Raw genomic sequence first — 21,240 nt, forward strand, 5'->3', positions numbered from 1 at the left:
CGGACCAGGTGCCCTGCTCATAGATGCAGTAGGAACAGGACCAGGTGGCCCCCCCCGAGGAGCACAGGCCTCCACGACAGGCCCCTTCAACACCAGCCCCCAGGGGTGTCAACCGATGCTCAAGTGACCCATTTGGATAGTACGACTGTTCACCTGATCAGGAAGCCCCGGCGGCCCAAGCCCAGGCCACACTGGCAGGCCCGCCAGATCTTACCATCCTGATTTCACAGATGGGGAAAGTGACACCGAGGAGGGAGGGACTCGGCCCAGGCAGCAGTTGGGAGTCGGAGGCCTGAGGTCTCTCTTGGCGTGGTCCACCCAAGGGTGGTGCAGGAGAGAAATGGGGTGCCCTGTGTTCCACTGAGTGGGGTCTCTCTCCTCCCCCTCCTAAGTGGGTACAGACACACCGACCTGCCGCACACCAGCTGCGCTGTCGTTTCTGGATCCAGCAGGCAGCCGCTCAGATTTGCTGCTAATTCTTTATTTAAAAAAGATTCACAACTCAATTACATCAGGTAACAATAGCTCACAGTCAATAATACAAAATGCAAACCCAATAAACATCCATTCTGACCAGGGGACATGGATTTAGATGAGGGGGAAAAAAAAAAACCAAAAAATTACAGCATCAACTCTTTGAGAGCCGAATCGTGTAATTTCCCGTAAATTGGAATCACTGCAAGTCATTTTCCCCACTTGAGTGGCAGGTATATTAATTTCTTGTCATTTGTCAACCATCAAAAATAAACTGTTTACAAGGGTAGGGGAGAGCGCTTCAGAGACTCGGGCTGCGGTTATTATTCTGGCGTGAGTTTGTGTGATGTTATTTCCAGAGTTTGGGTCTTCAAAAATACTCAGACTGGCTTGTGCTTCCCAGATTCTATACAGAGGTGGGTCCCAGGGGAAGCTTACAGCCTCCACCCACATCCCCTTGGCCACACTCTGGTCCACCTACTGCCCCCCCTCTCCTTGGTTCACCTTCTCTGCCTCCCAGAAACCACCCCCAGGAGAGGGGTGGACAGGCTCACCTGCAGGACTGTGGCTATCACTTGTCACTCTCTGGTTACCCTCTAGGCACCAAATCAGACCTTTATAGGAATTATCTCATTTAATTCTCACAACTATTTTTCAAGGTAGGCATTATTATTATCTCCCATTCGTATTCAGGGAAACTGGGGCTCAGAGAGGGTAAATAAACTAGCCAAGGTCACACAGCTAGTGAGTAAGACTGGCAGGGCCAGAACCAGGGAGAGATAAACAAGGCCTCTTGGGCACATTTCAGGAGGTTCTGGTTCTGGGGGCAGCAAGTGCAGGGTGAGCAGCTAGAAGGAGGGGCTGCACAGGCCTCGCCCGCTCCTGGTCTGAGTAGCAGAGTTTGGATTTGGATCCAGGTCAGTGTGTATTCTAACCCTACTTTTTTCACTGTGGCCCATCCCACTCCCAAGCAGATCAGTCTTGTAGTAGCAACTAGAAGCTTCCAAAGGACTGAAGCTCTAAATGGTGGGTTTCAGGCCTCAGGGCTGATGAGGGAGCCACTGCTTCCCAGGGCCCCAGCAATTAGTCCAGGCAGGCAGCTGCCTGTCCAGTGACTTTAAGCCAGTCCCTAGTCCAGGATGGAAGTCTGGGGGCTGAGGCCACCACCCGGCAAAGACGACTCTGGGCACTGACACCTGATTGCCAAGTTCTCCCGCCAGCCCTGGAATACGTGGAGCTGACTCCAGCCCAGAGACACCCCTAGTGCCTCATTTGCAGACTTTTCCAATCAGCTATTTACCCCATATATGAAGCAGGGTTGTGACCTCATTTCCTTCTTTGATAGTAGAAGCTGAGGCTCTGAGAGGTTGACCAATTGTCTCAGGTCATACAGCTCCATAGCGAGGACTGTAAGCAGCATGTGACTCAGAGCTCAGGGCTCGCAGCAGCCTACCCCACTGCCAAGAGCCGGGTCAAGTCCTAGAGGGAGCTGCCGTTCCAATTGGGTTGAGGGACAGGAGAAACAGAAAAGGTTTAGTGAGAAAAAAGGAGTCAAGAACAACTTCTAAAATATAATAATTTGACTAAATTTAAACCTATGAAAGAGTTCAAAATGATTCATAATGCATGCAGATTGATGCAAATGACTATGCAAATGAGGCAGAAAGGAATTAGCTTACCTCTCAGCCATAAGCAGGAGTGGGCAGGACAAGGACGTAGGCAGAAGTTTTCCAAGCAAACTACACCTTTAGGTTGAAATGACTCTTTCGTGCAGCCTGGCCAAACCCCAGGAGCCTGGAGTAGTGAGTAGGACAGGGTCCAGGTCCCATTTCTGTCCCCAAACTGCACACTCTCTGGAAGCCACGCTGCCAGCCCCCACCCACCAGGCTTCCCTTCTTTGAGCTAAGTAACTTGGCTTCCTCTCACCTTCTACCAAAAAAGTTTCCTTTTCCCCAGTCTGCCAGCTCTGTCCATCTTTAAAGGGTCAGAGGTGACTTGAGGGTCAAAGGGACTTAGAATGAGCTGGTGTCTCCTCAGGCCTTCATCTTTATACCTCCACATCAGTCTCCTAGGAGCATACAGGAGAGGAGATGGCCTCTAGGAGGGAGATGTATGAGTCTGGACCAGAGTCTGCCAGTGGCCAGCTTCATGACCTCGGATGAGTTATTTAATCCCTCTGAGCCTCAGTCTCCTCATCTGTCAAATGAGATTAATCCTCTCCTATTTATGGCTATTGGGATGACAGATGCATGTCAGCTTGCATGCTGCCCAGCGTGGTAGGCAAACCTACAACCCACCCTCCCCATCCCAGCTGCCTGCTGCAGCCAGATGTCCCAGAGTCTCCCTGTCCCTTCCCTCTGGTCACACAAACCCTGACTCCTACCCTCCACCCCTTTCTGCTTGTCTGAGAGCCTCCCCATCGGTCAGCCTCACCATGAAGCCAACCTTGGCCCTCCACCCAACCCCAGCCCTTCAACCAACAGAGGTCCTGGCACCTGTCACATCCTCCAGATCCCTCCTGGGCCTGATTACAACCCACACTTTGCAAGGAGACTTGCAGCATCGCCGGACTTTCGTGCCAGTGTCTCTTCTTGATGTTGGATGGTCACGTGAGCCTGGAAGAGAATATGAGATTCTTTTGCTGTCGAAGAGGCTGGACCTCTAAGAGGACTCACAAGTAGCCAATGATCCACTCTGACCTTGAAGCCCCAGAGTCCCCTCCACTTTGCCTCTTCAACATAGCCACCCTATGGTGAAAGTTCTCTTTTCATAACTAGGACTGTGTCCCCGGTTTCTTGGTAAGTCCTTCGAGGATCTGGAGCCCATCTCAGGTCTCTGGTCCACACAGTCTGACACTGTTCCTGACAGTCACTATGCTCCAATTGGTTTCTAAGCACCTGCCAGGGCCCTGAACTGGGGGTGAGAGTCTCTGTTTGCATTTCACAGAGAAGGCAAGTCCTCGCCTACCGAGTTGCTAATGTCTCAGTCTCCAGGCTCAGCTCTGCAGTAGAAAGCAGAGGACTCAGCCTTGGGGGAGCCCCCAGGAGGCTCTTCCCATGATCAGAACATGGGCAGTTCCTAGAACTGTCCATGGAGAAGCCACTGTGTATGCATGTGGGCAAAACTGCCTTTCATCTCTTCCCAGTTGTTCATAATAGACCTTGGATCAGAACGTATGGGAACATGCAAATCCTCCCGAGTCCCTCTCCCTGGCAGCTGGTCTCTGGGGAGCCAGCTGTTGGCATTTGTTAGCTGGTACACTAGCTGTCTTCAAGACGGGCTGCTCTTCTGACACGGTTCATGGATCCAGTTCTTTCTCTCCCCTTCCTTGCTTGATTTCATCTCAACAGTCCTAAGAGGCAGCAGATATAATCCCACATCCCCACACTCTGTTTTTATTTTCATCATGGTTGGTTGTTTATTGTCTGCACACAGATTGCTCCAGAAGGAGTTACTGGCAGGATGAGAGTAAACAGTCTGTGCTCACAAACATGTTCTCCTCAGTCTCTGCTGCGGAACCTTGATTCTGGACCCCGAGGGGTGACTGTGTAACTTTGCACAAAGTCAGCTACTTCTCCGGACACTCTTGCTACTGATAACAAATATTCACCTAAGGCCTATTTTGTGGCAGCCACAATTCTCAGACAAACTGTCTGGATTCCTTTAATCTTCATAACGTGTAGCTAGGAGGTAGATTTTCTTACTGTCCCTATTCTACAGATGAGGAACAGAGAGATTAAGTTACCCATCCAAGGTCTTTTGAGTCTTTTGATCTTGGATTGAGAAATCCAAAATAGCGAAGACCTAGGCGTTTGAGAAGTCATCGCCCCAACCTTACTCTGTGCCTATGTGTTCCCTCCTTCTCTCTCTGTTTCTTGACATCTTACTAGTTTCTCACTCTCCTGACTCGACATCCCTCTGAACTTGACTGTCCTCGCCTGACGGTAGAGGAGGAATCCCTCCCTATCCGCCTCGCCAGGCTGATATGGGCAAGAATGCTCAGACATGCCCATGGCAGCGATGCACCCGGGCCCCTGGAAGCCACTGGTTGGCAGGAAAGGGGTCAGTCTTCTGACTGTGGCCGGAACCAATGTGCTTTGTCCCATTGCAGCATCTCGGGCTATGGAGCCGCCGGAGGGAAAGGAGGGAAGAACACCATGATGCGGTCCCACGGCGTGTCTGTGCTGGGCATCTTCAACCTGGAGAAGGACGACATGCTGTACATCCTGGTCGGGCAGCAGGGGGAGGACGCCTGCCCCAGTGTAAGTGCCCAGAGCAGGGGTTTGTCCTCACCCAGCATGGGGAGGCCTCGTGGAGGACACCAACATCCAGCATGCTCCTGGGAGTTCACTTCCAAAGACAGCAGGACTTGCCCCTGGTTCTGCCTGCAAATGCCCCTCTGCCTCCAGAGTCATTTGGGTGCACAAGAAAGTAGGTGGTATGTGACCATGGTCCCCACAGGGACCAAACTTGAAGCAAGGGTTTCATGATTGACCCTTAAAACTGAAGGACTGAGCCAGGCATGGTGGCTCATGTCTGTCATCCCAGTGGCTAGGGAGGCTCAGGCAGGAGGATGGTGAGTTCAAAGCCAGCCTCAGCAAAATAAAAAAGCCCTAAATAAAATAGGACTGAAGATATGTCTCAGTGGTCGAGTGCCCCTGAGTTCAATTCCCAGTACCCTCCCCCCAAAAAAAAGAAAGACAGAAAAGAAACTGAAGGACTGAAGGCTATTTAAATGAACTAGTCATTATTCTTCTCTGCAGAAGTAAAAGTCAGAGCCTACTTCCTGAACTTCCTCGCTAGGACACCACTATCTTTAATCATGTTATTATAAAGAGGAAAATACCAGCTTAAACTTCTTGTTCAGCTGGATATCACAGACTTGTGGCCACATATCGATGTACCTAAGTGCACAAAAAAAGTTCTGAAAGATACAGCTAACAGTAGCTACTGCTAGGAGGGGACTGAATTGGAAGAGCTTGATCAATAATGTCTGGAATTGTTACAAAAAGGATTTTTCACATATTATTTATTATGTGTGTGATTAAACAAAAAAAAATTAAAACATAAACCAAGATCCAGAATAAACTGTGCAGCCCAGTTCCCACATTTCATAGGTGAGAAAAATGGAGAAGGGACTTGTCCAGAGTCATTCACAAAGTGGTCCAGAGCTCTGGGCTCCTGTTTTCCTATGCCCTGCCCCTGCCTCTGTTTTAATAGACGTTCCCATTTCCATCTCCACACATGCTTCTGCAGTCCCAGAGACAGCCCGACATTGTCTTTCTGACCCTCGCAGGATGGGGTGACCAGCTGTCCAAGAGGGAGAACTCCAACAGCAGAAGCTGAGAAATCCCAGAGTGGCCTAAAATTGGCAGGAGGATGGGACAGTGGCAATTAATTAAGCAGCAGCAACCCGCAGATGCCCTAGGTGTCACCTCCTGCCTGTCTGTATTGGGAGAAAGGGACAGGCCCCTGGTAGTGCTGACTGTCCTAGAAGAAACTTGAGATGCCACAGGGAGGGTTGAGCCAGACCCCAGCCTCATCTGAAGCACAGCTTTGCTTGGTGCAGGTGGCTGGGCATGGCGCTGGGTTCCCATGCCCAGGGAGGCTCCTTCTCCAGGACCATATTAGAAAGCAGCCTGGGAGGACAGGCAGAAGAACAAGGGCTACCCAGCAAGCAGTTCAAGTCACAAAATAAACCCAGAGCTCCTAAGAGCCAGGCTGTGGCTGGGAGCCCCAAGAGTGGCAAGCAAGAGTAAAGTTCAGCCTTCCTCCCTGCCCCATCCCTTATGAGATGAAAGCACAGAACAGGAGCGAGCTAAGAGGAGCAACCTTCCACCTGAGAAAGGTCTCCACTCCAACTTTTATCTAGCAACTATAATCAGGACTTCCCAACCTCTTATAATATATTAAGTCTTTAAATTACAGGCTGCTGTAATTTTCACAGGAATTCATTGAGTGCTAATGTAATTCTTTCATCTAAGCAGAAAGATTGCATTGACTTCTGCAAGGAACTTTTACTTGATTGGATTGTAATCAGTTATGTCTTTTCACAGGAACGAGTCTTTTTGTTTTAATTCAATTGTAATCTACTTGTTCCTCTGGGTTGCTGCCCTTTATCATTTTTGTTAATCAACCTACTTACTCTCAAACTTAGTGGATGCACAGGGAGAGTCCCCAGGGCAGGAGGAGGCAATTCTGAGTCAAGGACAAGAGAGCCCCCTCTACTGGTCAGGTGGGGCATAGCATGGGGAAAGTAATTGGCCTTCCCTGGTTTTTCCAAGCCTCCTGAATTGTTGGAAGAGGGAAAAATACATTTTCAGTTACTACCTCTGTCCCCATTTCTGTCTAAGAAAAAAAAATGGTGTCTAGAGACCATCTTGATAGAATGAAATAAACTCTAAGAATTAAACCACAGGATTTGGCAACTTTGCTGTTTCAACGGCACATTTGTGGGAGTTGCTCTTTTCGTGTGCCTGGCCACTCCTAAGCATGAAGTGGGCTCCAGCCACTGGAACCCCCCACACACACACAGACACACACACTCACCTGGCCTCTGCTCCTCCATCCTTCCAGACCCTACCTGGCAGCAGAAGTCTAAATCAGGTTTCCTCACCAGAGGCACTGCTGGCATTTTGGAGCAGAAATTTCTTTTGGCAGGGAGTGAGGCAGAGCTTTCCTGTACATTGCAGAATATTTAGCAACATCCTTGTCTCTTACCCACTTGATCTCAGTATTGTCCCCCAGAAAGGACAATCCAGACAGTTCTACGGGAGCAAAAGCACAGGTCTACGAGTTAAATCCCATCACCTCCATCGCCCAGCCAACAACTATTAAGAAAGGCCACCGCATGAGCCAGAGAGCTCTCAGTTCATTCAAATGTATTCCACAAACATGTGTCGAGCACCTACTATATGCCAGTCACTGTTCTAGGAACTTGGAATGTACCAGTGAGGGGGAAAAAAATGTCGTTATTCACAAGGAGTTTATAACAAGCAGGGGGAGGAGCAAAACGTCTGGAAAAAGCGCAACCCAGCAAAGGCCTAGTCTCAGGTGGGAGCATGTTGTATGCCCGTGGGATGCAGTGGAGGGAGCAAAGAAAGGGGACGTAAGAGAGGAGGTCGGGGAAATGGGGCTGAGCAGCCCTGTCTAAGGACACGTTCAAGCCATAGGAGGGTGCTGAGCAATCGGGAGACCATATGATATGTGTAGCAGGAGGCCCGCTCTGGCTTTGCTGTGAAGAACAGACTGCACGGGCTCAAGGGAAGGGTCAGGGCAATGAGTCCAAGGGCTGTTGCCCTAATCTAGGCAAGATACCAGGGTGACGTGGACCAGGATGGTGACCCTGGAAATGGTCAGAGTGGTTGAATTCTAGGCCTATTTTCAATGTAAAATCCAAAAGGATTTCCTGCTTCATTAGATGAGGAAGTGAGAGAAAGAAAAGAGTCAAGGATGACTTCAAGAATGGAGCCTGACCACCGGAAGGAGGGAGCTGCCATCACCGGAGGTGGGGAATGATGTGGAAAGAGCATGCTGGGGGCAAGATCTGAAGGTCAAGGTCAGGTTGTACTGACATGGAGGTCTGCAGGGGGTCAGTGGAGACGCTGGGTGGACAACAGGAGGTAGGCCGCTGGAGCCGAGGAGAGAGGTCTAGGTGAAGACAAAGTCTGGAGAAATCAGCATAGAGCTGCGATGGGATGAGACCATCCAGGGTGTGGCGCGGGTAGAGAAGACCAAGGAGGAGCCCTGGGACCGACAGTTAGAGGCCCGGAAAAAGAAGAGAACCAGCAAAAGACACCAAAAAGGAGTAGTCGGCAAGGTGGGAGAGGACGGTGGAGGGTGTGGGCTCCTGGACGTCAGGCAAAGAAAGTATATCAACCCTGCCAAATGCTGCTGCTGGGTCCAGTAAGGTGCAGACTGAGAGTGGACCATTCCTCACCCCACTACCAATTTAAGGGGTGTCTCTGGAGCAGAAGCTGTAGAGGATGGACATGGGTCCCCATTTAGTTAAATAAAAGGCCATCCTCAAACCCCACAGCCGTCTCTTCCTCACCCCAACAGTCTCTAGACTCTGTTCTCTGAATCAGGCATCCCCAGCGGGTCGAGGACCCACTGCTGACAGACAGAGAAGAGGAGGAAAGGGAGCAGGGCCTGGGCGTGGGACTTCTTAGCACTTCTGGTTTAGACAGGGCAGCACCTTGATTTCCAAATGGAGCCAGCCCAGGGATGTGAGGTGCCTCACCCGCATGGCCCAGCAAATCTCTAGCAAGAGCTACCAATAATCCAGTGCGGACCCAGTATCCTGTGCTCTGCACAGGTGCAAGCCCACATTTCCTCTCTCTTCGCCTGGACCCGGCCTCAGGACAAGCTTCCTGCAGCCCACGCCTGCCCCAGGCCACCATTATCAATGCCCCCTTCCAGCAATCTCCCTCCAGCCTGAACAGAGCTACATATGCACTAGAGAGAGGTTGATTCTCTACAATAGCAATTCAGAGCCTTCCATCCACACCAAATCCACTCTAAAAAAATATCAAATTATTTCCATCATTAAATCCACAATGCCATAAAACAAATTGCATCTCGGCTGTTTATCTGGAAATTTCTGTAGTACTCATTGCTGGCATCCCTGAATGCTTTAGCATAAGGAGTGGCTCAAGATGAATTGCCATGTCCACTGGCTGGTTACACAGCAGCATTTGATGGAAATTTGATGTTTTATTGGCTTTTTTCCCCAGTAAGTGAAAGGAAAGTCATTTTCCTCTGAGGTCAGGCCGGTGTTTGGAGAACCCATTTGAGCTCTGGTGGCCGACAAGCAGGTGTAGCTATTCTTGAAGCACTACCCTGTTTATGCAGGAATTCCAGAGATTTCCTGCACAATCCCAGGGACTCCTAGATCTCTGAGTCCCACCAGGAATCTGTGGGATCCAGAAGTGAATCCAAATAAAATAATAACTGCAGCCAGCTCTCCAGGCCCTAATGTGTGAGACGCTGGCAATTACTTGCTGTCCCACCAACCTGTCCTTCATTTCTGTCCCATAATGGAGGACCAGAGAAACCAAGTCACCCAAGGTAGGTGGTGAGTGTGGACTGTCTGACTCCAAGGCCCACAGGGAAGACAGAGAGCTCTATGTAGGGCTGTGCCAGGGTATTTTAGAGACAGGAAATGGGACATTACCCAGAAGGAATAAAATGTCGTAAGTGGAGAAATGACTTTCCCAAAGGTGAGTTGGGAATGAAATCTGAGTTCATCCTTCCACTGTGTCTTTTGGGTTTCACTTTGCTTTGTTTTTCTTTATTCTTCCCATGATTCTTCAGAACTGCAGCTTCTCCAGAATCTTCAGTGGCTCCCCTGCCTAAAAGAGGAATTCTGGGTTGCGTTTAAGGGTTCCTACCAAGATCCGTTTTGTACCCTTAGGCCTCTCTCACCATACGGGGCCTTCTCTTCCTAACAGGCCCTCCAGAACCATCTCTCTGCCCTAGAACGGACTTCTCTAAAATGGACTTCGAGACTTTACCTCAACACACCCACCCTTCCCCACTGGATCTCGGCCGATTTCTCCTCCCGGAATGACAGAACTCCCCTACTCTCTGTGCTAAAGCCCACCCACCCTTCCAGTCCTCACTGACCACCAAAAGCAACAAACCTCTTCCTGGCGCTCCCTGCTCCTCATGGCATTTTGTATCCAAGCTGACCTTGTGCTCCTTCCCTAATACTGCCCAGAGGGACAGGTATTTGTGTATCTCTTTTGTCTGCTCATCTGCGGGAAGCCATCCATGAATGGTGTGAGAACCGAGGGAAGTAAGAGCCATTAGACAAGGAAAGCTGGTCTTAGGAACTCACGGTTGGATGTCCACTGTTGGAGAATGCTTGGGTCACGTGGTACCCTGTTCTAGCTCACCACTCAAGGTGCAAGCACAAGCCCCAGAGAGGGGAGTGACCCGCTAGAGCCAAAGGGCCTGCTTACCCCGCCCCATCCTGTTTTTCTTGAAGAAGCTTCTGTGGACCCCTTTTGATCTGTACCTCTATAAATAAAGCAAGCATGGGCGCCTTCCTTTGTTAGAAGCCTGTACCTCCCTGGTCGGCCTAACTTGTCACTGCCCCCGCTCTTCAGATAAATTTCTGTTTGTTGATTTCGTGACATCATTTTCATAGCTTTTACTTCACAGCCAGCCCCTCCCTCCGACAGGAATCCTTTCCCTCGCCCACGCAGGACGTGAGCAAGACTCAACCCAACTACAGGCTATTTGAGGAGGGCCAGATCCTGACATTAAGCATACAAGATCCGTCCGCTGGAAACTGAGGAACCCTGATTTGGATACAAACCTAACATGCTTCTGGTTTCTACAGACAAACCAATTGATCCAGAAGGTCTGCATCGGAGAGAACAACGTGATCGAGGAAGAAATCCGCGTGAACAGAAGTGTGCACGAGTGGGCAGGAGGAGGGGGAGGTGGAGGCGGAGCCACCTACGTGTTTAAGGTAAGGTCCACTTGGCCAGATTCCCAAGACAGGGACTTCTGGGTCTCATGGGGTAGTAGCCCAGGACAACTCTGGACAGAAAGCCCTGAGATGCTCTATCCCCATTGAAAGATGAGAAGCTGAGACCTAAAGCAAAAGGGGCCCGTTGTTCCAGAAAGGGCGGCTCTCCTCTCACATTCTTCAGCCCAGGTTCACCTTGCCAGGGCTTCGCCACCCTGTTGCAGGGCTCCAAGAAGATCCTTCATCCCTCTTAGGCCAGTTCTCTGTTCTAAGGCAGACCTTTCAATACCATCAGAGCCAGACCAAAAGCTAAACTCAGGGAACTTCTGCCATGGGGACAATGAGGCTCAGGGTTTAATCTTCAATGTGGAGTCAGAGTCAGAGATACCTAAGAGTGGAGAGGAAGGGGAGAGAAGAGAGACCTGCTTCTAATCACCAGCACCCAGACTCCAAGACAAGTCTGAGAAGCTTCAGGAAAGGGACTGGAATAAGTGGCCTCAAAGATCCATTCCCAGCTCCAATATATGTAATGTGACCATATATAACTACGCATCCATACACATTTATGTATGCCCTGACTTTGCTTCTCGGATAGAATCCCCACTGATACAAGAACTGTGAGGGTGGGGTTATTATAACCTAAGTTTGGGGTTCTGCAAACAGCCAGGTTTAAACATTAAACCATGAGCTCGAGGTCTCCCGAGTGCATGCCCAGCTCAGTTTCTCAATCTCTGAATGTCTCCCCTGGCCAGATGAAGGACGGAGTGCCAGTACCCCTGATCATCGCAGCCGGCGGTGGTGGCAGGGCCTATGGGGCCAAGACAGACACGTTCCACCCAGAGAGACTGGAGAATAACTCCTCAGTTCTAGGGCTGAATGGCAATTCCGGAGCCGCAGGTAAAGCCCATGAGCTCCCCACCAGAAATCTCCCACGGACTGTGTGGTTTTAGCTCACCACGCTGCCATTAGACACCTGGAGGCACAGTAGCCACTGGCCCCTGAGATGCTGGGAGCTCTGGCTGCTGGTGCCAGCATCAAGCAAGGGAAGACAGACAGCACCCAGGGTCCTAATGCCTACCTTTCAGTCAGCCATGTGAAGCCCGCACTCGGCACCCTCGCCCTGAAGTTCCCAAGGCTAGCAGTCCCCACAGTCCACCTGAGGGCCTCCACTCTGCTCTGTTGACTCCACTGCAGATCCCAACTTGTGACTGATGTCAGCTTCGTTTTCTAATCCTGGCTCCCTCTTTCTAGCACACAGTCATCTGTATCTGAAGCCCCCTCACCTACCCACTCTGGGCCCCCTCTGGGTAGGGAGAACCTCAACCCAGAGTTCTTCCCCAAGACCCTTCCGGGAGGGGACCTCCTCCAGTTCAGCAGACACACACCTGGCTGAGTCTGCTCTTTCCGCACGAGACTCCGTGCCATCACCTGCTGTGCTCTTTGGAAGTAGATGCCTGGTGAAATGTCACATGGAGCAATTAGGGACCTGGAATGTCAAAGACCAGCAGGAGAAATTGGTTGTGGTCAACCTGAGCCACATCCAACCTCAGCTCTGTAGGTTAATTTCCTTGGCAGCAGCTGAAAGCAGCCCCAGGGATCGGGAAGCGTTACCCCTCCCGCCGGCCTTCTCTGCTCCTGGCCTTGGGGTGGCTAAAGCACACGAGCCAGGGCATGATGCCACCTGACCTGTGCCTTTCAAGCCCCCGATCCCACACTTGGAGGTTTGCTGTGCATTTCACACACCCACTCCCCACTGATCATAGCATCAACCCCATGAGGTGGCTCGTCTCATCCCCAAGTTACAGGTGAGACATCTAGGCTCAGAAGGGGGAAGTTCAAGCCCAGAGTTTCACAGCCAGAAAAAAATAAAGTTCCTGGCGCTATCCGGTGCCTAGTCCAGGATTCCTGCAAAAACCAATGCAGTGACCTCTGCAGACCTCTGACACTCGGCCGCCCAGAGACTCGTGGGTCCAGTTGTTGTTGGGGTGGGAAGCAGCCAATGAAAGGAAGCTGTGGTGCCTCAGGGGGGTGGGCATGGGGAAAAGAGTTGTCTGGCTACCTGTCCCCACCGTCACAAGTCCCTGAGCACACTCCCTGCTTCTGAGCCAAAAAAGCCTAAAAGGAAGCAGAGGGACCAGGCAAATTCCCTAAAGACAGGCTGTGGCCAAACGTCTCCCTAGCCCAGTGGCTCACTCCTGGTTTTCCAGCTGTGGACTGTGGAACCCTCGGGACCCACTGAAGTCACCCAGGAGCTGCGGCAGGTGGGAGTGCCCCGGGAAGCATCCAGTCTCCTTAGGAGGCCTTTTCTCCTCTCTCCCCTGCAGGTGGTGGAGGTGGCTGGAAAGATAACACTTCCTTGCTCTGGGCCGGAAAGTCCTTGCTGGAGGGCGCTACTGGAGGACATGCCTGCCCCCAGGCCATGAAGAAGTGGGGGTGGGAGACAAGAGGGGGTTTCGGAGGGGGTGGAGGGGGGTGCTCCTCAGGTGGAGGAGGCGGAGGATATATAGGTAAAGATGATTCGTGTTCAAGGTGTCACTCCCTCCCCCACATAGTCCTAGGCATCCCCCTCCCTTGCCCATCCTGGCCCCCTCCCCCACGTCCTCCCCAGTGTGGCCTGTGATGTAACTGCACGCTCCCCGCAGCCTGGCTGGGCCAGCCAGAGGCAGGGTGTTGGCTTTCGAGCTAGCACCCCGCCTGCAGGCTTCCTTGGCCACAGCATCAAGATCCCAGTGATCCTTGATCTCCCTCAAAGCCGAAGATGAGGAGACTTTGGCTTCCCCCACTACCCTTTGAGCCACTGCAAGGACCCTGTGGCCTGAGAACCTTGGAGGCCACACTCCCCCAGTCCCATGCCTTCCTTCGAGTGGCCTGGCCAAGCCAGCACCTCAAGGGACTTTTTTGTGGCTTCTCTGGCTCCTCACTCTGTCCCCTGCCCAGCCCACCAGCTGCCAGAAGGGCACTGTTCTCCATGCCCATGGAGCCACTCCTGAGGGCCACTGCAGCAGCCCCAGCCCAGCTCTCCAGCAAGCAGCCAGTGACCCAGCTGCCGTCAGCAGAGGCTGGCTCCCCCGCCCCGCCCCCAGATTAGGCCACACTGCATGCCTGCCCCGTGCTGTTCGTGTCTGTCTCGCTTCCACGCGCTGTATGAGATGCTCGTGTTGACCACACGAGGGTGGGTGGGAGGAGCCCGGGGGGAGCCCCAGATAACCCAGCCCCAGATGAAAGGAGGGACAGGAGCCTGAAGGCACAGGGGCTCATCTCCCCCCACGCCCCAGCCCTGACCCAAGGGGACTGGAGAGCAAGTCCTCACCTCAGTGCTGTTGTCCCGGTTGGTCCTGAAAGAGGCCCCAACCAGCCTGGAGAGACTAAAGCTTTCTGGACTCTTGTTCATGTCATTGGCTTCTGGTGGGGCCTCAGCAGAGTGGTAGACTCCCCGGGAGAGTTGGCCCCAACCTGGAGGAGAAGGAGGCCCAGACACCCAGCATCCACTGAGCCAAGTCCCAAGCACAGCCTCTGTGACCTGAACCTCCCTTCCCTCCCCACCTCTCCTGCCCCTGAGGCCCCCGCGACCCCTGGCTTTGGCCAGAGCTGCATGCTCCGCTGACGCGCATGTGTGTTGAGATCTGGGCACCCACCTCTCTGTGTTCAACTCTTTTCTGGTTTGCCACAGGTGGCAATGCGGCCTCAAACAATGACCCTGAAATGGATGGGGAAGATGGGGTTTCCTTTATCAGCCCCCTGGGCATCTTATATACCCCGGCTTTAAAAGGTACCCTCTGCCAGGTGCTGGAAAAAACTTCCTTGGGCCAGTTCTCCCACCAAGCTAAAACCTCAGGGTCACTGACACGTGTCCAGGATACAAAGGCACAAGTATAGATCCCTGGCAGGCAGGTCTTCCTAGGCTCATCTCGCCGAGTATTCTGGAAGTCAGGATGTGTGGTGTAACATGGACATCTAGGCTGGCTGGTCCTAGAAATGCAGCAATAGCTGGCACACCGGTACCTGCCCACCTAAGGGTCCTGAGTGTGGAATTTCCCCTCGACACACAAAAATGTCACATCCTTTGTCTGAGCTACACTCACCAGATGCATGGGAAAGCTTCCCTACACAGAGATGTGCTTCCAGTGGGACCTAGGAACAGGGCCCAGAGACCCTACAGTGAGCAGTTGGACATAAAGCACAAAGGCAGGAGGTGGGGTGCCGGGCGGTCTCCACAGGCTCAGCCCGGTCTGACCCTCCCCCTTGTCACCAGTGATGGAGGGCCACGGGGAAGTGAATATTAAGCATTACCTAAACTGCAGTCACTGTGAGGTAGACGAATGTCACATGGACCCTGAGAGCCACAAGGTCATCTGCTTCTGTGACCACGGGACAGTGCTGGCTGAGGATGGCGTCTCCTGCATTGGTAAGGGGACAGGATGGGAGAGGGGAGGGAGCCATACCTTGAGCAATTGATTTCCACACTGACTCAATTCTGAAGCACCCTGTCCCTGCCCTGCCTGTGCTGTGGCGACTAGCCAAGGGACCTTATGGGAAAGAGGGGTTGCAGCTTCTGAAGGAGTCTTAGAGTCATCCATTCCATCCCTCACTCAGGACATCCCCACCAAGGAGTCCTCCCACATCCCCTGCAGCACCCCAGTGACAGGGACCTCGGCACCCCTAAGGCACTCCTTGTCTCCAGAGTTTGAGTCAGGGCCCTGTTCAACTCACTGCGACCTTTTGAGCGCAGGTCTGAAGACAGGACTTCCGTCTTTTTCCTTTAAACCTTCCCCAGATTAAATATTCTGTTTGTTTTGATCATACAGATACAATCGTGTGCCCTGTCCCCCACCCTGCTGCCCCTCACCTGCATGTGTTCCAGGTGCCAATGCCCCTCCAGAAGTGTGGCTGGTACCCGGCCAGACACCTTGGTGTGGTTGGCTAGCAGGGGGAACCTGGGACCCTCCTCCAGGTGTCCTGGGCCCTGGAGCCACACAGAAGCATCTCAGCCTAAGGGCTCACTGAGGGCACTCTACTCTTGGTCCTAGTGAATGTGGAGTCCCCGCAGGTCCTCGAATGCCTTCTACACCCACTCCCCTTTCTCCTTCCTTCTTCCTATACTGTACGGTGGATGTTTTGGACCAACACCCAGAATCTGATACTCATTTCCGTTCAAGTTTCCCTCCACCCCAAAGCTAGCGTCGTGGGCCTGTAAAACCAGCATGTGCCTGCTTTATACCAGTGGTCCCCAAAAAGGAGGTGTGACCAGCTGGAAAGTAGCGGCCGACTTTTGTCCCAGCTAGGGAGGGTATTTGGGACTTGAGACCAACTCAGAGGAGACGCAGTGACATTGTCAGCGCCCCCTTGGGACTTGTCTTCCAGTGTCACCCACCCTGGAACCCCATCTGCCACTCTCGCTGATCCTCTCTGTTGTGACCTCTGCCCTGGTGGCCGCCCTTGTCCTGGCTTTCTCCGGCATCATGATTGGTGAGTGTGGCGGGGCCTCGGGCTTCCAAGTGCAGCAGGCAGGACTGGCAGAGATGAATGTGTCTCAGGCTGTGTAGTGGACACCAAGATGTCACTCTGTCCCACTAGTTCCTGTATACCCCGGTTTTACAAGGTACCCCCTTAGTGGTGAGGAAGGTGCCTGGATCAAGCCAGAAAAGAAACCCCCAGCCCCTCTACCCACCAGAGTGGCAGTTCCCTAAGGAGACCCTGAGCCTGACCCTCAGCCCCAGGCGTGGCCTCCTGGCTGCTCAAGGTGGTGAGGGGTACTACTTGGTGGCAAACCTGTGGGGCCCACAGGAGAGAGTGGGGCCCACGCTCTGCCTCCACCCCCAGACTTGGCCCTCGGCTCTCGTGTGCTTCGGCAGGCACAGGCCCCGCGTGGCCCAGTCCCTACAGGCCACTCAAGCCCACTACCCAGGCCCTCCCAACCGAGCAGAGAGAACAGGAAGTGGTTTCCATGGGTTTTCCATTCGGCCAAGGCGAGCTGACCCGAGGTCCCAGAGCTCAGCATGATCCAGCTAGGCTTTCTGCTGGCAGCTAGATGCCCGGGGCAGATGGACAGGGGCAAGAAGACGGGCGAGGGAAAGGCTCTGGCAGCATCTGCAGGCCTGCCCACAGGGTGAGGGAAGCTGCGGGGTACAGGGGGATGGCAGCCCGTGTTGCGTCCCCGTATGGTGCCATCCTTCAAAGGGACAGAGAATAAGAGATGGCACTCCTTACACGCTCATCGCGTGCAAGTTTGAGCATTTCAGATCATTAAATCCGAGGAGGGGACTCTGAGAAAGCGGGGCAGGGTCCTCTCTGCCGCCTCGGTCCTCGTTCCGCTCACTCCTGGTGTCGACCGTTTTGACTTCCCACACCCTCCTGTTCCCGTGTGGCCCTTCATGTTCCTTGTCCTCCACGTACAAGGCACAGCCTCTTCTTTATTCCTTCCCCATCAAGCAAATAAAAAAGCTGTGTCATGGCTGGTGCATTTCATGGACGACGGGACTGAGCCCATCACGGCTGACCGTGGGCAGCACTTGCCCTGGCCTGTGAGCGGTGGGGCTGGGCCGCACCAGCAGAATCCGCTCCAAATCCCCATTTCTCCCTGCCCCTGGAGTTAGGCTTGGAGAGCATCCTCAGAGGCGGCAGTAACGTGATAATGTCACTCGCACGGTAGAGCACTTTGGAACTCTTCAAAACCATTTTATGTTGGTGAATTCATTTCATTATGACAACCCTAGGGGGTGAGGAGTGGGGGGCTTTGGGGAACAGGGAGGAATCACTGTCCAGAGAAGGACAGCGAGGTCCAGAGAGGTCAAGTGGCCAGGTCCGCCTCATGCGGCTCCAGGAGAAGCCACATGACTTGGCAGGTCTCCTAGGGCCACAGGGAGCACGGTTGACCAAGCCCACAGCTGCTGCCAGTCCACTGCTGTGTTTGCACGGAGGTCACCTCACCCCACAACTGGGCACCTCAGAAATGCAATGGTAGGCCTGGTTCTGGGACACCTGGGACTTTTCTGTGGGCCCAGGTGGGCCTCAGAACTCCCCGAGAACTTCACCAAATGTCTGCTAGTGTACTGCTACGCGACTGCTCGTCCCTCCTTCACGTGGGCTCGGGCTGCAACACGGTCTGGTGGGTCTCAGCCTTCCCCAGCTCCTTCACAGGCATCTCCCCTGACAACATCCCAGCAAATCTAATTTTATCTTGCAACCCAGACTAACAGAACTCTGCCCCTGTATGATCAATAAACTCTTTTCCATTTATGCAATTTTAAACTCTCCCTGTGCTTTAAATGATGTTTTAGTAAAAGGACACTTTCACAAGTTAGTAAGTACAAAGAAAAAGTTAAGAGCTCAGGGGAGGAGATTGAAATCCTGGAAGGCTTCCTGGAGGAGGTGGCCCGTGCTGGGCTTCAAGGGTCAGGCCCCTTGCGATGGGCCTTCTTCTGTCTACAGTGTACCGCCGCAAGCACCAGGAGCTGCAAGCCATGCAGATGGAGCTGCAGAGCCCGGAGTACAAGCTCAGCAAGCTCCGCACCTCCACCATCATGACCGACTACAACCCCAACTACTGCTTTGCCGGCAAGACCTCCTCCATCAGTGACCTAAAAGAAGTGCCTCGGAAAAACATCTCCCTCATTCGGTGGGTTGGGGGCGTCTAGGGAGTTGGACACCATCGCAGCACCGTGGATTCCTCTAGCCTCAGCCATCCCTGGTGGTACCCCCAGCCTCCCAAAGAGACAGGGCTCAATGTTCAGGGGCAGGTTGTTTAGCACCCTGGGTATGTATGGAGTTCATACGATGAGAGGAACCAGGGGTCTCTTCAAATTCCACTGGAGCACCCCATCCCCGCGACCCCTGGTCCCTTACCCCTCTGTGGGGCAGAATGCTCCTCCTCTTAGCATCCCGAGCACCTGTCCATCCCTGTCATTCACCACAACACTCCCCAGCAAGTGTCTGCCAGCGATCTGTGACTCTCCCAGGTAGTGCAAGCCTCTTCCAGGCAAGGGCCATGTCTTATTCAGCTCTGTGTCCCTGGCAAATACCAGAGATCAATAACTAGTCACTAAGTGAATGAACATTTGAACTTCACGATAAATCCCTGGTTCAAACCTACATTGGTCCATTGGCAATTGGTTATTGCCAATAACACAGTACCGAGGCTGGGTGGGTTATAAACAGAAGAGTTATTTTGGCTCAGCGTTCTGGAGGTACAAGGTCTAGGGCCACACTTGGTGGTGGCCTTCTTACTGGCAGGGGCAGTGCTGGACATCACTTGGCGAGAGGTAAGGAGCGTGTGTGTACCCTTTGGACTCTCCTTTAAAGGCAGCAGGAGCCAATCCTGGGGTCTCCACCCTGACGACCTAACCTAATCCCACTGACCTTCCAAAGGCCCCACCTTTAATCATGATAGTTGGGAGAGTTTCCACCCTCTTGTACCTGCGATGGGGGTTAATATTCCACACACGAACCTTGGGGACACACTCAAGCCATATCCAGACCATAGCAGGACCCTTCTTACCAGATTCAGAGAAAGAAATAGAGGCCCAGGATCTTGGAGCAAAGCCAGGGCTGAGTGGGCGTGTCAGCCCGAGCCTCTTGAGGTGCCCACGAAATGTGACCCTTGGACTCAGGGGCCTCAGCTGCCACTTTACTGCGACCCACTTAAAATCTTATCTTCTCTTTGCACAGGGGTCTGGGTCATGGCGCATTTGGGGAGGTATACGAAGGCCAGGTGTCTGGAATGCCCAACGACCCGAGCCCCCTGCAGGTGGCTGTGAAGGTAAGAGGTGGCTCCCCATTGGACCTGACCTTGGCCTGTGGTCGCTGTCGGCTGCAGCTCTCAGCCCACAGCTGCCTCCTTCTCCCCTCCCTCCCTTCTGTGCCCAGACGCTGCCGGAGGTGTGTTCTGAACAGGATGAACTGGACTTCCTCATGGAGGCTTTGATCATCAGGTAAAGCCACAGAGAGACCCCGGCCTGCCTCCCGCTGCCTCGAAGAACATGAGAGGTTGCTACAAACATCTCCAAGGGACATGTCCCCAGCATGTCCCCTCCACCCAAGGGAAAACTTTCTAGTGTCGTGAATACTTCTTACTAGAGGGTACAACCCCCCATGGTTGTCTCAAAAAATATCTGTGTGGCCTGATCATCCAACTGCTGTGACCACCCTGGAGACCTCCATTGGTTCTTATTTCCCCCACTTCTTCTTAAGAAATAGAGCACGCTGGTTTCTGAGAGTAGAAGATATAATCTCGCTCCCGGCGACTCTTCTGGAACCAAGGCCCTTTTCCCACCCAGCTCATAGATCTAGTATGAAGGAATCGCACCCTTAATGTAAGGGAAGAACAGTCACCCGGGGTCTACGATGGCACCACTGAGTCTTAGTCAGCTGGATTCTTCACCCTGTGGCTCTGGGTCTAGGTTTTAGCTGGGATCTCGGTGCTTAAGGCTCCCGAGGCATCTGCTCTGACAGCAGCTCCTCTTAAGTAGGCAGGAGTTTGAACTCCATCTGCTGGGAGCTCATAGCCTCCTGTGCCACAGAGAAGCCTCTATACATCCTGACAGGTGGGGCGACTGGGATGTCCCCTTGGTGGATAGTGACAAGGAACAAAGTCAGATCTGTGTGAATGAGGAGCAGGTGGCTCTGGGGCCCCAGGAAGATAGGCAGTAAGGACTGCATGTTGCCTTAAAATAATGTTGACTTTCTGATTGTACGTGTGACACATGATTATTGGATAAAATTGAAAAGTCTAAGATTAAACGGAAGGAGAACCAGTCTCATTGCTTGCCGATAGCCATTATATTAAGTGTAGTCACCCCGTCTCACAAGTGTGTGTGTCCCCACCCACGTTGACTGCCCTGGCCCCACCGCCCTACATATCCTACCAGGATCATGTGAACAGAAGACCCAAATCGCAAGACCTCTTGTCCAACCCCTCTTCCTGGTTCCAGTTCACATGCTGTCACCAGACAGTCCTCTAAGAAGCAGTTCCTTCCCTTGTTTTGTTGTTGTGTTGTTTTGTTTTTCGGCACTGGGGATCGAAGCTAGAGGTGCTTTACCACTGAGCCACAGCCCCCTCCTTTTTATTTTTTGTTTGTTTGGGTTTTTTTGATTCTGAGACAGGGTCTTGCTAAGTTGCTTAGGGTCTGGCTAAATTTCCCAGGCTGACTGGCAATCCTCCTGCTGGGATTACAGTGTGTGGACTGCCCCTGGCAGTTCCTTCAGCTGGGGACTGAGGACTTCCTCAGAGAACTCCACAGGAATCTGTTCATCTGAGAAGGACCCCGTCCTGCTCCCGGCAACACTCACAT

General features: G+C 52.7%; 1 protein-coding gene across 3 annotated transcripts in view; it reads left to right on the top strand.

Annotated features, from left to right (window-relative positions):
* The window catches only part of Alk (ALK receptor tyrosine kinase), a 678,240-nt gene that overhangs the window by 629,318 nt on the left and 27,682 nt on the right, over positions 1-21,240 (top strand). The window contains exons 13-22 of one of the 3 annotated variants that reach the window (XM_047523055.1): positions 4,586-4,736; positions 10,823-10,954; positions 11,707-11,851; positions 13,279-13,461; positions 14,625-14,723; positions 15,207-15,359; positions 16,316-16,420; positions 18,383-18,569; positions 19,619-19,709; positions 19,817-19,881. In XM_047523055.1, coding sequence (XP_047379011.1) covers positions 4,586-4,736; positions 10,823-10,954; positions 11,707-11,851; positions 13,279-13,461; positions 14,625-14,723; positions 15,207-15,359; positions 16,316-16,420; positions 18,383-18,569; positions 19,619-19,709; positions 19,817-19,881 — 1,311 coding nt within the window. Of the gene's footprint in view, positions 1-4,585; positions 4,737-10,822; positions 10,955-11,706; positions 11,852-13,197; positions 13,216-13,278; positions 13,462-14,624; positions 14,724-15,206; positions 15,360-16,315; positions 16,421-18,382; positions 18,570-19,618; positions 19,710-19,816; positions 19,882-21,240 lie in introns of those variants that run through there. The other 2 variants (XM_047523053.1, XM_047523054.1) reach the window with 2 other exon arrangements.

The sequence above is a fragment of the Sciurus carolinensis genome, chromosome 13 (genome assembly GCF_902686445.1).
Source record: "Sciurus carolinensis chromosome 13, mSciCar1.2, whole genome shotgun sequence".
In the NCBI taxonomy this organism is placed as follows: Eukaryota; Metazoa; Chordata; class Mammalia; order Rodentia; family Sciuridae; genus Sciurus; species Sciurus carolinensis.